The sequence below is a fragment of the Macaca nemestrina genome, chromosome 6, assembly GCF_043159975.1.
Source record: "Macaca nemestrina isolate mMacNem1 chromosome 6, mMacNem.hap1, whole genome shotgun sequence".
Lineage (NCBI taxonomy): Eukaryota > Metazoa > Chordata > Mammalia > Primates > Cercopithecidae > Macaca > Macaca nemestrina.
The window spans coordinates 79666318-79681195 of record NC_092130.1 but is presented as its reverse complement, the minus strand read 5'-3'; the positions used below and the strand labels follow the sequence as shown (position 1 = coordinate 79681195).

Below are 14878 nucleotides of genomic sequence, written 5' to 3'. Positions count from 1 at the left end.
TACTTATCCAAATGCACATATTTTTATCTTACTTTGTTGAAACTTCCTGTCAAACACCAAGAGAATGTGTGTTGAATAACCATGATGTAATTATAAGAATGCAATTTAGGCAGGGCGCGGTGGCTCACGCCTGTAATCCCAGCATTTTGGGAGGCCGAGGTGGGCGGATCACGAGGTCAGGAGATCAAGACCATCCTGGCTAACATGGCGAAACCCCGTCTTTACTAAAAATACAAAAAATTAGCTGGGCGTAGTTCCAGCTACTCCCTAGGCTGAGGCAGGAGAATGACGTGAACCCGGAAGGCGGAGCTGGCAATGAGCCGAGATCGCGCCACTGCACTCCAGCCTGGACGACAGAGTGAGACTCTGTCTCAAAGCAATGTAATTGTGTGCAGAGTAATACAATACAAGAAACTCTCTAGAGATTTAAACAGGAAATGGTAAATCCTTGCAGGAAATTATCTCAGGAACAAAACAAAAACACCTTAGCCCAGTTCCTGTTACAGTATAAGAAACTATTTTTAAGTCTGGGCTTGGAAACCTGTTTTTTTCAGGACTTGTATCCATTGTATTTAATTGGCCCCCTGAACTTGCCCTTCCTTCCCAAGTCCACTGCTTCTGTCTTACATCCTTATTATCTTATGAGTAAACTGATCAAAAGCCTAATTGGTTTTTATGCCTCTAGCATTTTTCTTGTCCTTGCCAAATAAATGTCTGCAGTTACAAGATTTTTTATTAAAGTCAGACATCTAACTGTGCTTCCTACAGCATAAACTCAATTCCCTTCTCAACCACATCCCAAGTTACTTTTCCAACTTTGTATTCCAGTGTTCCACAACAGGCTCCATTATTCCATATGTTTACTGTGCACTTCATCATTTCCTTGACCTGGTACCCTCTAATAATGTAACGGCATTTCCTTCTGTTTGGTTTTCTTATTACATTTCTTTTATCCCTCTGGCAATTGCTATTCTGTTTTTTTCTTTTTTCTTTTTTTTTTTTTGGGGGGGACGGAGTCTCACTGTGTTGCCCAGGCTGGAGTGCAGTGGCTGATCTCAGCTCACTGCAAGCTCCGCCTCCCGGGTTTACGACATTCTCCTGCCTCAGCCTCCCGAGTAGCTGGGACTACAGGTGCCCGCCACCTCACCTGGCTAGTTTTTTTGTATTTTTTAGTAGAGACAGGGTTTCACTGTGTTAGCCAGGATGGTCTCGATCTCCTGACCTCGTGATCCACCCGTCTCGGCCTCCCAAAGTGCTGGGATTACAGGCTATTCTGTTTTTAAAGTCCAGTTCAAATGTTTGATCTACTTTCCAAGTGTCTTTGTGAACCTGAGTGACAAATTATACACCTCTGACAATATATTCCCCTATTAGGCCACTAGTGAATTGTATATGCCTCTGTTTGTACTGTAAAGCCTATGCATTTTTTAAAGTTAGTGGTCAGCTCTTCATTTTTGAAGCTACAGTATCTGACACTCAGTACACTTCCAGTAAAAAAACATAATTTCTCATCTGTGGTTCATCTTCTTTACATACTTTTATATGTGTGCATGAGTGAATTTGGCCTTTTGGTCATTTGCCACTTTTAAGCAAGCGTTTATATTTTAATGCTTTTTTCTGAACTTGTGTTAATAAAAGGGAAATGTTGGCTTAATTCATTAAAACAGCATCTGTGACTTTGGGGGGAAGCATTAAGGCATTTTATCTCAGCCAGCCTCCTTTCTCACCAGTAGGCCTCTTGGCTACAGATGGGACTTAATTGCTCCTTAAATATATCTAACATTTATGCTTACATAATATTGCCCAATAGCCATTCAGTACTTCTGTTGTAGTTTCCTTACACAAAACCCATTAATTTTACTATGAATTCTTATTACTTTTTAGCGCTAAAAATAAAAAAAAAATAGTAGTTTGTTCATGAGCAGACATAAATAAGTGACAGGTTCAACAATTTGCTTTTTCAAAAAAGAAGATGAATTAAAATCATATCATATGTAAACAAACTTCAAGTTTGTAAATAGAGTAACCATTATGAAATAATGGAAGCATATATCCATTTGGAGATTTTACTGAAGCTTATTCTTGTCTAGGGAAAATGTTTAGTTATATGTGTTCCACTGTGCCAAGGACAAACTGATCCTTTCCAGTCACTTACCCTCTGACAGCATGAATAAGTCTCAATGATGGATAGGCAGTTCGCACTTTCAGTTTATTCTTAAGTATTAATGCATTAACCCACTCCACGTGCTTCTCTCCTCCTTTGACCATGAAAGCAGGAATCCAAAGGACACTGTCATTCAGCATGGAAAGTCTATGCACAAATTTTTCTCTGTCACTCTCATTCCGAAAGCCTCCAAATGCTCTTTGTACAACTGATGGATTCATGGTAATAAAATCTGATTTAGTTCCCACATCTGCAGCAAACTCCACCACAGGAGCTAGATTACACCTGAAGAGGAAAAAATTAATGAGACAAATGAAAAAAAAAGAAATATTCACTGGTAAAATGATGTTCATGAAAAGAAGAATGGGAAATGAGCATTTTTTTAACCATGTGAAAAGAAAACCAACAGATCATCTACTTGGTAAGATTGCATTTTCAATAACTCTCTGCACGTGCAGGAATGCTGCTTGCAATAAAAAAGTGCACTCCCAGTACAGGGCTCAAAATGTCACTTGTGTGAATTCAACCTGTTGTCTAAGAATACCCTTTGCTATTATCTTCATAAAACCACACAATTTGAATTTGTAATCAGAGAATTTATTATGGTAAATTCACAAGGGTTCTTTGGCCATTCAGTAGGCAATTTAAACCACATGCTGCTCTACAAGTAAATAAAACGCATTGGACTTGACATTCTAATCTGCACCACTTGTAAAACTTAAGTCATTTCAACAACTTTGTAAGTCTAAGGAGATAAAGTTGGCTTTACTTATACTCTGAGGTTAAGGGAAAAGTACAATTCCTTATAGTGTCTTACACAAACATATTTACAATTGTTTTCTATAGGTCTAAATGGGGAAGAAAAATAAGAAGAGTGGAGATATCATATTTAATGTGACTTTCTGGGGTTTTAAGTAATACAGAAAAACTCTTACTATAAGATCAAATATCAGCCTTCCCGTTATTTTAGGACCTCCTCAAAATATCTGTTTTCTCTTTTTGGACGTATGCATCCCTGGGGAATGCATATGTAGGGAAAGAACAGAATATGTTGTATTGTTTTCTCCACTAGAGCCATAAGGTTTTGAAAAGAGCTTGGGCCTGATGTTATTCATATAACCTGATTCCATTCTTATATTAGAAGAAAGCTTTGAAAAGCACCTTGAATATGGCCTTTAACCAATTTCTGTTGCTTCTTTGATCGGTCACATAGACCTTTTTATACTTGATTTTAAAAATAACTTCATTAAAAAAAACTATTTTAACTTGCTTTTAAAAAGGTAGGTTTTAGTTGACAAAAGAAAAACTAGATTTTGATAAACAAGAGTTTACTGTATTGGGAAAAAGTTGTTTGAATCAATTCAATCAAACCTTTCATGAAAATATGAAACTATTTTTAATATTTTTATCAGCCTTTCAAGGGACGTGATTTTCTTTTTCTGCATTTTTGAATGTTTGGTCACATTATGAAAGTTCCTTACATTTCTTTTCCTTATGTACTTTGTCACATTAATCGAATTATTAAACATTTTAATTAAAAAGTCAAGTATGTGTTCTGATATTAAAAATACTGTCTTATATATCGTTCCTTATCTCTCTTAATTAACATATCTTATTACTTCCTAGATCTCTGACAATATGTAGCTATAACAACAAATATATTTCATCTCAAATTCTATGTTATTTAGAGTTAGCTACTGAGGGAAAAATATTAACACAATAATATTATTTAGAAAGTATAGGTTAAAGATTATTATCTTTTCAATTTAGGTATCTTTAATTACATCCACTATATTATATGACAGAGTACATATTCGTTTCTATTCATGATTCATACCACTAATTGTGATTGATATTATTCATTCTCATTATGGTAAGAATATTACAAACAGGACTGACCAGAAAAAGATTTGCTGATGTGAATACTTGTCAAAGTGAACACCTTCTTGTGGAACTCAAGGAAGATCAAGGACTTGATCATTTTAAAGTCCTAAAATGTGCTCTAAACAAATATTAAAAGTAATCTAAAATCTTAATGAAGCTAGTTATAACACGAATTTGGAAATTGTGGAGAAATTATATTCTGGACATCATTATTACTGACACTTCTTTAGGTAAAACAGTGAGAATACTTGTAACATTACAATTAACATGTTCCTGTTGGGGAAATGGCTTTGGATATTTTTTCCACTACAACAAACCCTCAGTAATTTCTTTTCAGAGGATTCCGATTGTAGAAAAATCAATATTTATACTTTATTTTCACTATAATAGTAAAACTAGTAAAAACCAACCCAATTAAATAGAATAAAAAATGATATATTCTGCTAAATTATCCCTTCAGGAAAAAAATCACTCAATTACTCTATACTTTTTCTTGTCACATATTTAAACTTTCTGATTACTTTATCAAAATTCCTAGGGAAAGCTGGCACATGTGACCTGTCAGTCTCTCTAACTTTCCTGTCATAAAGGTTGTGGGCTCCACATAGACTTCAAACCATTCATTTTGCTTTGAGGTAAAAAGTAGTATTAACTTCACTTTTAGATGAGAAACTAAGGCTAAAGTGGTTGAGAAACATGTCCAAGGGCATAGAGGTTATAAAGGAAAAGCACCATCTAGTTTGTAATCATTCCAGGACACGAGTTTTAACTGACACTATTGTACATACGATTTCATTCAGAAATATGATAAATGTCTATAAATTCATCCTTCACACAAACCTTCCTGTAGAAGAAAGAATGTTTTATCATTTAGCCCTAGCTTTATAGCTCAGATTCCTAGGACTCGCGTATATTATTCAAGGCCATTCAGCCAGGACCTTTCCCAAATTTTGAGCAGTTATTAAACAAAAGGTTTTAAACATCTAAAACATAAGCATAATATCTATACCTCAGATCTCTTGATAGACAAGATTTCAAAATGTTACTAGAAAGTATTAAATAACTAATTGATAAGACTTTTGAACTATTAACCATAGGATTAAAAGTTGACTTTCCTGTGGTATACCATAATGTAGTAAACAAAATATAAGAAATAAAGTTGAAATATCACCTTGAACATTTGCATTTCAGTATGCTGAATAGGCACACAAAATACACACATATACACACATACCACATTTTATGCTTTTAACAATGCCAATTGATGAAATTCTTAACTTGATAGAAATACAAACAATACACATCATGAAAATAATGAAATGACTAAACAGAAGAGGAAATTTTTCACAAACCCAGATTCGTTAACATTACTGGCAAGGGTGGGAAGAACAGTGTCATAATTTCTAGAGAAATTCACAGAATGAAAATATAATCAAATTCCTTCTACTAAACAAAGATCTGAACACCAAGAAATATGTTAGACTGTGTCATTCTCACATTTCTGTGGAAACAAAAATGGAAACTTCGGTCAAATTTGCTATAACTGCACAGATATTACAGAATAGCTTAGATTTTGGAGGGGACAGAAAGGAGAACTATGCCAAGGAAAAATATATTGTTTAATTTAAATAAAAATGTTAAATATATACCTCATATTTATCCAAATTTGGCTTAAACTTTGAGAAATAAAAGATACTTAGCTTCATTTCTATTCTTAGCTATCTGATCATCAGTAACCACGTGGGCAATGGAGACCTAAAATGTGGGCAATGGAGTTCACATCAAACAAGTTACTTAACTTCTCTAAGCTTATAGCTCTTTTTTCTTTTTACTTTTTACTTTATTCAAGTATAAGTGACAAAAATATTTCAGAGTTCAAATTTTTCTATAAATCAGGCTAACTGATTTATAGAAAACTGTAACCGGAAAATTAAATGAAACAAAATATTAGAAATTCTTCTCAAAATTCCCTTGCCCTGGATGGATAAAACATATTAGATTATGCTAATTCCTTTCACATACTCTTTCCTTTTACAATGTATTATGATCATAAATCTTTGGAAATGCACGCAGGTAAATTAAAGGCATGTCAAATAAGATCTTTCTGAGCAACAGCATAAGGAAGTCCAGACTTTATTTACAACACATTTAGTAAGCCATTTTGGCTGAAATTTACTTTTGATCCCCTGGGAATTGAGACTTGAATGACTGATGGGGCCAGACTGCAAACATTTTAAATATTAGATGAAACAAATTTGACTCCATAGGCAGCATGGAAACTTTAAAACCCATAGACATGGTCAATTGTACTTAAAAAGAGGAATATGACTCAAGTATTCAGGAGAATAAGGCCTCCCAGCTAAAATTTCATAATAACATAATTCACATAGACGGTAATAAAAATCTTTTATTATTGCTCTAAGAAGAATACTTACATTTTTAAAATATTTATTTCTTTATTTCTGTATTTATTTTGAGATGGCTTCTCCCACTGTCACCCCGGTTGGAGTGCAGTGGCGCAATATTGGCTCAGGGCAACCTCCGCCTCCCGGGTTCAAGTAATTCTCCTGCTTCAGCCACCCAAGTAGCTGGGATTACAGGTGCCCGCCACCACGCCCAGCTATGTTTTTTTATTTTTTTTTTGTATTTTTAGTAGAGATGGGGTTTCACTATGTTGATCATGCTGGTCTTAAACTCCTGACCTCAGGTGATCCACCCGCCTCTGCCTCCCAAGTAGCTGGGATTACAGGCATGAGTCACCCCACCTGGCTGAATATCTAACTTGTATTGAACATTTGTGATGTGCCAGGGAGCATTTTCTGTGCTTTGCATGTAATATATGTGATTCTCACAATAAGCCAATGAGATAGTCACTATTGCTGTTTTCCAATGATGAGGAAACTGAGTTGCAAGAAATATGTCCAAGATTACATAGTTTGTAAGTAGTAGAGGCAGATTTTAAGCTCATGCTCTTAAATATTGTGTAACACTGAATCCCTAAGAATGGAAAGGAAGCAAAAAATAAATACAAAGAACTTGGTCACAAGTTCAGTTGTATATGTGAAGGTGATATGGCTATGACTTCCATCACCTTGTTGAACCTTATGTTTGGTCTGAAAGTCTAATTGGCTAAAGTGAAGGTTTCATCTTTCCTCAGTCTTCTGTAAACACTCCTCCCCAAAGGTAGGGTCTTGGGTGGGAGAGGATGATAATTCCAGCATGCAGAAAGTCACTGCCTGGTAGGAATATACAGAAGGTTGTGATCCTCTGAAAAGCCACCAAAGAAAACAGACATAGGAAAGAATGTGAAGGAAAATAAAAGGTTGATTCTGAGATTTCCTACTATGTAAGTGTGGAAAAAAGGTTAGGTAATTAATAGTAGATGTGCACACACTAAAGGAGGGAGGGAAGAAGGAAGCAAAGAAGAAAGAAGAAAAATGATGCACTTCTGAGATGCCATTTAAAAGTACAGTACTAAAATTCAGAACACATGAATTCAAATCAAGACTCTTTACAATAAAACCAGTGGCCTATATTCTCTTTCCTAAAATAAAAAGTGGTTCTATGTGAAAATGAGAAGTAAAAACCACTCATTGAGTTTAATTTTAAAATAAATATATTGAAATGTGTAAATTTTTATCTTCTTTCTCTTCAAGAGATTTACATCTTATAAGAAATGTGCCCAGTATGAAAAACTACACCTAAACAAATGTTATTGCTGAAAGAAAAAAATCTTCTTTAGCACTGGAACTCAAGTCTCAAAATAAATAATAAGAGGATACTGGAAGCATTATCTCAAAATATTATGAGATCGCTAAAATGCTATTAGTATCTTTAATTTATTTAAATGTAATATAAAATCACAATTATCTTCTCTGATATAAAGCAATGGATTAAACTAAGACCTAAAATTACAGAGATATCCCAGGACTTCAGCTAAGGACAAACGGCAAGGACAGCTCTGTCTTACACTGTCTTTATTAACTTCAGCATACCAACAGAAAAGAATCTGTAAAATCAGGAAAGGTGCTTATAGTCAGAGTGCTTCCTTGTGAATCCACATTTTAAATAAAACTAAAACTTTGCATTTATCAACTTTCTCCTTGGAGACTTGAATGGTATGACTAATTACAAGTTAGCACTTGTTTTTTCAAGAAAGGATAAAAAAATAGAGCAGAGTGTAAAAGGAACCAAAAATGAATAAATTAAAATGATAAGACATCATAAAGACAACAATTTGTAAATACTTTTATCAATTAAAAAGAAAGTCTAATGGCATCTGGTTGTCAATGCATAGTTGCTTGTAATAAGCAAAACGAAGGGTAAAGCGTTAACTGCTGTTCTTTATCTGGGACTTCACAATATATTTATAAAAGCCAACAGCAAATTCTGAAATGGCAACAAAATTCAGGTTCTACTAATGCGGGTAGCTATCTTGTCTGGTTCATTACTTATTCCCACTGCCAAAATATCTCATATTAGGTGTTCAGTAATCATTTTGTAAAGTTCTCTCATTTATTAAATGCAGTACAAAGCACATGGCAATATCAGTGACACATAACATACACATAACTGAATACTATATTTTAAAAATTGCATCCCACAAAGCAACCAACTATTATAATGTTTGTTATTTAATATGACTTCTTGTGACATTTGCATAGTGTCTATTTCCTTTGTTTCTGTTCTGTTCTTGTCCATACCCAACTCCCAGAAACCAACTCTGGCTTAACTTAGAAAAAAGTGATTTATTGGAAACCTGGCTAGACCACAGAATCACTAAAAAGATCATAGCCCCCAAACAATGGGTTATGTCCCTGTCAGGGACACCGTGGTTTCTCACTATCAGGGAACTCTGAACTTCTAGTAAACCCAGTTTTCTTACCCCACATTTCACCAGCCAAAGTCATAATTAGGAAAATGTGGTTAAACTAGTTTTGACCACATTTCTGTTCCTGTGCTGCTAGGCAGAGAGAAATGAAAATATTGATCAATTTTTGCTTTTGTAGTGGATAGCAGGTCCCCTTTCTATATATTTACAGGTTCTCCTTAAATAACAAGAAATTGTCAGATACTGAATAGTTAAAAAAAGGCAAAAAATGTCCAATTGATCACTCCTTATTCTTAATTTTTCCTTGTTGGCATTTTCTAGATTTTTGTTACTAGCCATATTATCTCTCAATTCACACCTCACCTCTTGCAGGAGCGCAACTACTCCCATCCTTCACTTAGCATGGTTAAGGAAATCTTTATCTCCAACTCTAACACCTATCTGGGTTTCAATCAGTTACTGAACTCCTCAGTTATTATCCCAACGATACTTCAAATCAGCATGTTTACAATGAAAGTCATTACCTGTAGTGTTCTCTTTTCTCTTCCATAAACTTCTTTTTTCTTTATTTTCTAATACTATGCCACTATTACTTCTACTGTTACCAAAATACAAGCATCTCAGAGACTTTTTACATCTTTCTCCCCATTGTATTCCCCATATCTTCTTGGTCACTAAATTCTGCCTTATATATACTCTTCTTACCACCCAAATATGACACTTCCTATTTATTCTTCTTGCCACTGTCCAATTTTAGTTATACCTTGCTTAGATTTTTGTTATAATTTAAATGGTCTTACAATCTTTAGTCTCATACTCCTCCAATCATACATGCGCATTTACTGATTATGATAATTCTGTTTGTTGAGACTTCCAGTGAATGAAATTTAAAATCTAGTGTTCTGGAATCTCAGTCTGCTTTAGAAAGCATAAGCTTGTCCCTTAAGCTTGAGGACACATGGGCATGGCCAATAGTAATTCTCAGTGCCTTCAGAATTAAGAACCAAGCCTTAGATTATGTCATTTTAACACTGGTTTTACTAAGTGTTGTCTTGTATTCATTGGCACAATGTTAACATAGTGTCTGTCTGTCTCTCACTGAATTTATCACACTGTGGATTAATTACATAGTTATGTTAGTTTCTTCTACCAGAATATGGATTCCTTAGACATATCTCTTTTCTCTTTATGTTTCCAGGGCCTATCAGTCAAAGCCCAAAACATAGGAGAAATAAGAAATAAGATGTGTAAAATATTTGCTAAAATGAATGGAAATATTTGAAGTTAAACGTGCTATATCTTGATTAACTGTTTAAGGTTCACATTTTCAAATCACATATAACACACATATTTACTTTCAAAGAGTAAACTGAAAGATGTTTGTGTAAGTAAAAATAATTACTATGCGGGCCGGGCGCGGTGGCTCACGCCTGTAATCCCAGCACTTTGGGAGGCCGAGGCGGGCGGATCACAAGGTCAGGAGATCAAGACCACGGTGAAACCCCGTCTCTACTAAAAATACAAAAAATTAGCCGGGCACGGTTGCCGGCGCCTGTAGTCCCAGCTACTCGGGAGGCTGAGGCAGGAGAATAGCGGGAACCCGGGAGGCGGAGCTTACAGTGAGCGGAGATCGCGCCACTGCCCTCCAGCCAGGGGGACAGAGCGAGACTCCGTCTCAAAAATAATAATAAGAAGAAGAATTACTATGCAAAACATTTTCTTCAATGAAATGTTGCAAAGACATCTTTGTTTTTGTTTTAACACTTGAAAAGGACTTTAAAAATGCCAGGACCTCTTCTAAATTTCACACACACACATATACATAAATTTAAACATTTAACCTCATAAGGACGCAAATAAATAGTACTACAATTATATATACTTTACAGATTAGTAACCTGAAGCACAAACACAGAGGATGGGTGACCAGACTAACGTCATTGGTTTGTAAGTGCTAGAGCCAGGGTTCAAAACCAAGCAGTCTACATGTGATTCTACACTCAAACTTTTTTTTAACACCTGGGCCAAATAAACATATACATAGATGTGAAAAATACATCATTAAACTTCATGAGCATTGTTGGGAACTTGCTGTTACACTACATGAATTGTCAAAGTAATTTAAATATGACATTAATTTCACCATTTATCACAGACCATTAAGAATCAGCATATGATTGTTTTCTTTTTTTCATGAAAGTGAATATGAATGTATTTATGGTAGTCGACTAAAATATATTTGAATCATAAATATGTTTCTTAAAATTGCACATAGAATTAATACTAGGCATACCCTCAAAATTCTGCCTTTGTAATTAAAAAGAGGTGTAATTTTTATTTGCCTGAAGGAATGCAAGGAAAAAATATGAGTTGTTGAAAGATTCCCTGTGTATTACAAAATAAAATTTTGAGAAAAGTTTGTAATTAGGATATTTAAAATTAGGGATTGGAGAACCAAGTGAGAATTCTCAAGATATATGTATCATGACACATTCTTGCCAAAATAATCAGTAAAACTACTCCATTGGTCTGTGGTTGCAGCAGTTACTACTGTTTAACAAAAGAACTGATTCAGCATAGTACTTAAGTCCTTTAAAATTATGTTGTACACTTAAAAGAAGGAAACAACATTTGCTATGGTTGATATTGTAATCACCCATGATAGAAAACTAAGGTAGAAAAACTATAATTTTTCCCTTTGCAATTCATGCTGTTGATAAAGTATGTACAATGGGTACATTAGAGGGGTTGTAGGAAAAATATCTAACTCTTAGTGATTATATCATCAAATTGCCACAGAAATGTCACTTTGACATTTAACTTTCTTGTTTAAATAAACAAAAAACCTTAATAACATATTCACTTGTCATTCTTATAAATATCTTTTTGAAAGTATAACCCAAGGTTGAAAATTATTTTTAACTTATTATATATTATTTATTCAATACTGAGTCCCAAAAAGACAGTCGGCTTAATGCTCAAAATATGTAGGCATTCTAATACCAATCAAGCATTGGGAAAAATATTATGAGTGTATAAAAATGAATGTTTCAATTTCTGATATCATAAGGTATGCCAAGACAATTTCACGTTTATTACACCATACTTATTATAAGGGGATCATTCTCAAGCTCTATTTTAACAGGTTCATACTTTGACTTAGTTGTAATGCCTGATCCCCATAATGTTCTTATCCTCTGTATCTGATTCATTACAAAGCCCTAAAAATTCCTCTCAGAATTTCCCCTAAATATATTTCCTCTTCTATGTTCTTACTGATACATTCTCAGCTGAGGCACCACCATGTTTCTTTGAACTAGTATTGTAATAATATCCTTATTATTTTTCAAACAATTAAGTAGATTCATTGGTAGATCATGAATTAATTGTGTGCTCATTGATCGCTAATTTTGAAAGAGTAAAAAAGGATAGAATGGATTATAACAGAAAATGACAGTGTTCCTTGAACATCATTTTAAGAAAATTTGTTGAAGACTTCCATATATGTGTGCATGGTTAGTAGCCACAGTCGGGAAAACAATACGAGGAGTAAATCATGATATAAAATCGATTCTATTACTAATCATCTTTGTGAAAAGATATTAAAAGACACTGCTGTAACCAGCTGCTTGCCACAAGGACTGTCAACTTTATCAATTCTCTGTTTCAGAGATAGTGTTTTGATGTTTACAATGTACATTTAATCATGTTATGAACCTAACCAAACATCTTCATTAATTTCAGTCAAGATTCCGAATTGGATCTTCCACAACTATTCCCTCCCCTACTCAGAATTTTTGTTTTATACATCCTATTGCCTATCTTAGATTCAAATATTATCAGACTCCCTATGTCTTTGTTTATTTGTGTTCCTTTATTTATGTTGATGTCTCTGCCTGAAACTACCTCCCTCCCTAAGACACCCTAGCCTTAAGCCTGAAAAAGTCGTATTTGTTCTTAAAAACCAATGATTAATATCCATTTCAATGCTTTACCTAATTTCCCAGGCCAAATTGATTGTTTCCACTGCTCTGGTGTAAAAGTACTTACTGTTATCTATATTCTACTATGTATTAAACTCTGACATATTTTGTTACTTGTCCAGGGATTGACATCTTTAATAAGTTAGTAAAGCTACACATAATAATAATGAGAGCTTATGTCCTGCCTTTGCCTTATCATCAGTGGCTAGTTCTGTGAGTACCTTTAATAAAGCAATTTGGACATTGTTAGTGTAACAATTTATTTCCTTCATCAGAGTATGATCATCTGAAAAGTCGAAACTTGCTCTTTATATTTGTATCTGAACTTTCTGATAAAGCACTGAATGAAGAAGTGGAGAACAATTATAAGGAAGGTGAAAGTTATAATTACACATAACTGGAAACAATAGGCACTGACAAGTGTATCTGTGTTTGGCTTTGGAGTACATTTTTTTTACCTATGTCTTATTTACAGATAAATATGATAGTTGAAAAATAACAAGTACTTTAAACCAAAAACTGTAGCTGTATTTTGAAAATCTGTGGAAGGATAGATCTACTGACCATTTGCTAATGTCCATTTCATGTCAAAGAGGAATGATAACGATAATATTTCACATTAATAGCAATCATACCATCAACACTAGGTGTTATCATCTTACTTACTGCTATGATCTGAATGTCATCACTTTTTTCCTCCTCTAATATCTTCCTCATTTAGGGTGCCTTCTCTTTCATATACTTTTTTATCTGTTTATTATTATGGTCTTTCCAAGTGTTAATATGCTCATGTTTCTATACTTCTCAGTATTTTTCTCTTCTGTTTATAACAATGACAACAAAACTCAAACAAACAAGCAAAAAAGCAAACCAACATAACAACAAACTCCAGCGGTCCCTCTTGGACTGTAAGATTCTATGCAAATTCTTAACCTGATGTAATGATCCTTCATCATTTAAAGTCAGCATGTCTTGGCATTTCCCTTTGAACGTTCATTATGAACCTAACAAGAGGGTGGTCTCAAATTCTGTCTTATCTTTTTTTTTATTATTATACTTTAAGTTCTAGGGTACACGTGCACAACATGCAGGTTTGTGACATATGTATACATGTGCCATGTTGGTGTGCTGCACCCATTAACTCGTCATTTACTTTAGGTATTTTTCCTAATGCTCTCCCTCCCCCTCCCACACCATGACTGGCCCTGGTGTGTGATGTTCCCCACCCTGTGTCCAAGTGTTCTCATTGTTCAATTCCCACCTATGAGTGAGAACATGCAGTGTTTGGTTTTCTGTCCGTGTGATAGTTTGCTCAGAATGATGGTTTCCAGTTTCATCCATGTCCCTACAAAGGACATGAACTCATCCTATTTGATGGCTGCATAATATTCCATGGTGCGTATGTGCTACATTTTCTTAATCCTTTCTATCATTGATGGACATTTGGGTTGGTTCCAAGTCTTTGCTATTGTGAATAGTCTCATCTTAAGATCATGGAAAGTATTTGTCTGTGTGCTTACAGGTCCCATTGCCTCAGATTCCTCTTCTTCACATTTTGAATAATTATTCAGATGTACAATGATTTAATTTTATTTATAAGACTTTGGAAGACATCATTAACTTGATTTTTGGAAAAGCTGTTTACAGTTTACATTTCCAAATGCATTTTATGGGAATGCCAACATCAATGTAACTTTTCACTGACTAGTAAACATTTTAAAAATCTTTGTTAGACTTATATATGAAAAATTGTTTACAATCTTTGCTTTAGAAAATGGGTGAAAATTTAAAACGTTTTAAAATTTTAGATAGTTTATGGTCATCATTTCCATTTTTAAAAATTTTTACTTGTAGATAAAATAATGTCTGTGTGAGGAGTGACAGAATTAGAAAAAAAGAACTGTACCTATCACAATTTATATTTCATATTTCATGTGTAGTTTTAAGTTAAATTTTAAACATCATAATTAGAACAACATATAAATCATGTTTCTGCATATAACACAAATTTTGCAT

General features: G+C 34.2%; 1 protein-coding gene across 1 annotated transcript in view; it reads right to left on the bottom strand.

Annotated features, from left to right (window-relative positions):
* LOC105471055 (ST8 alpha-N-acetyl-neuraminide alpha-2,8-sialyltransferase 4) overlaps positions 1-14878 on the bottom strand; it is a 103204-nt gene that overhangs the window by 49358 nt on the left and 38968 nt on the right. Inside the window, 1 exon segment of the mRNA XM_011723398.3 lies at positions 2156-2449. Within this exon segment, the coding sequence (XP_011721700.2) occupies positions 2156-2449 (294 nt within the window).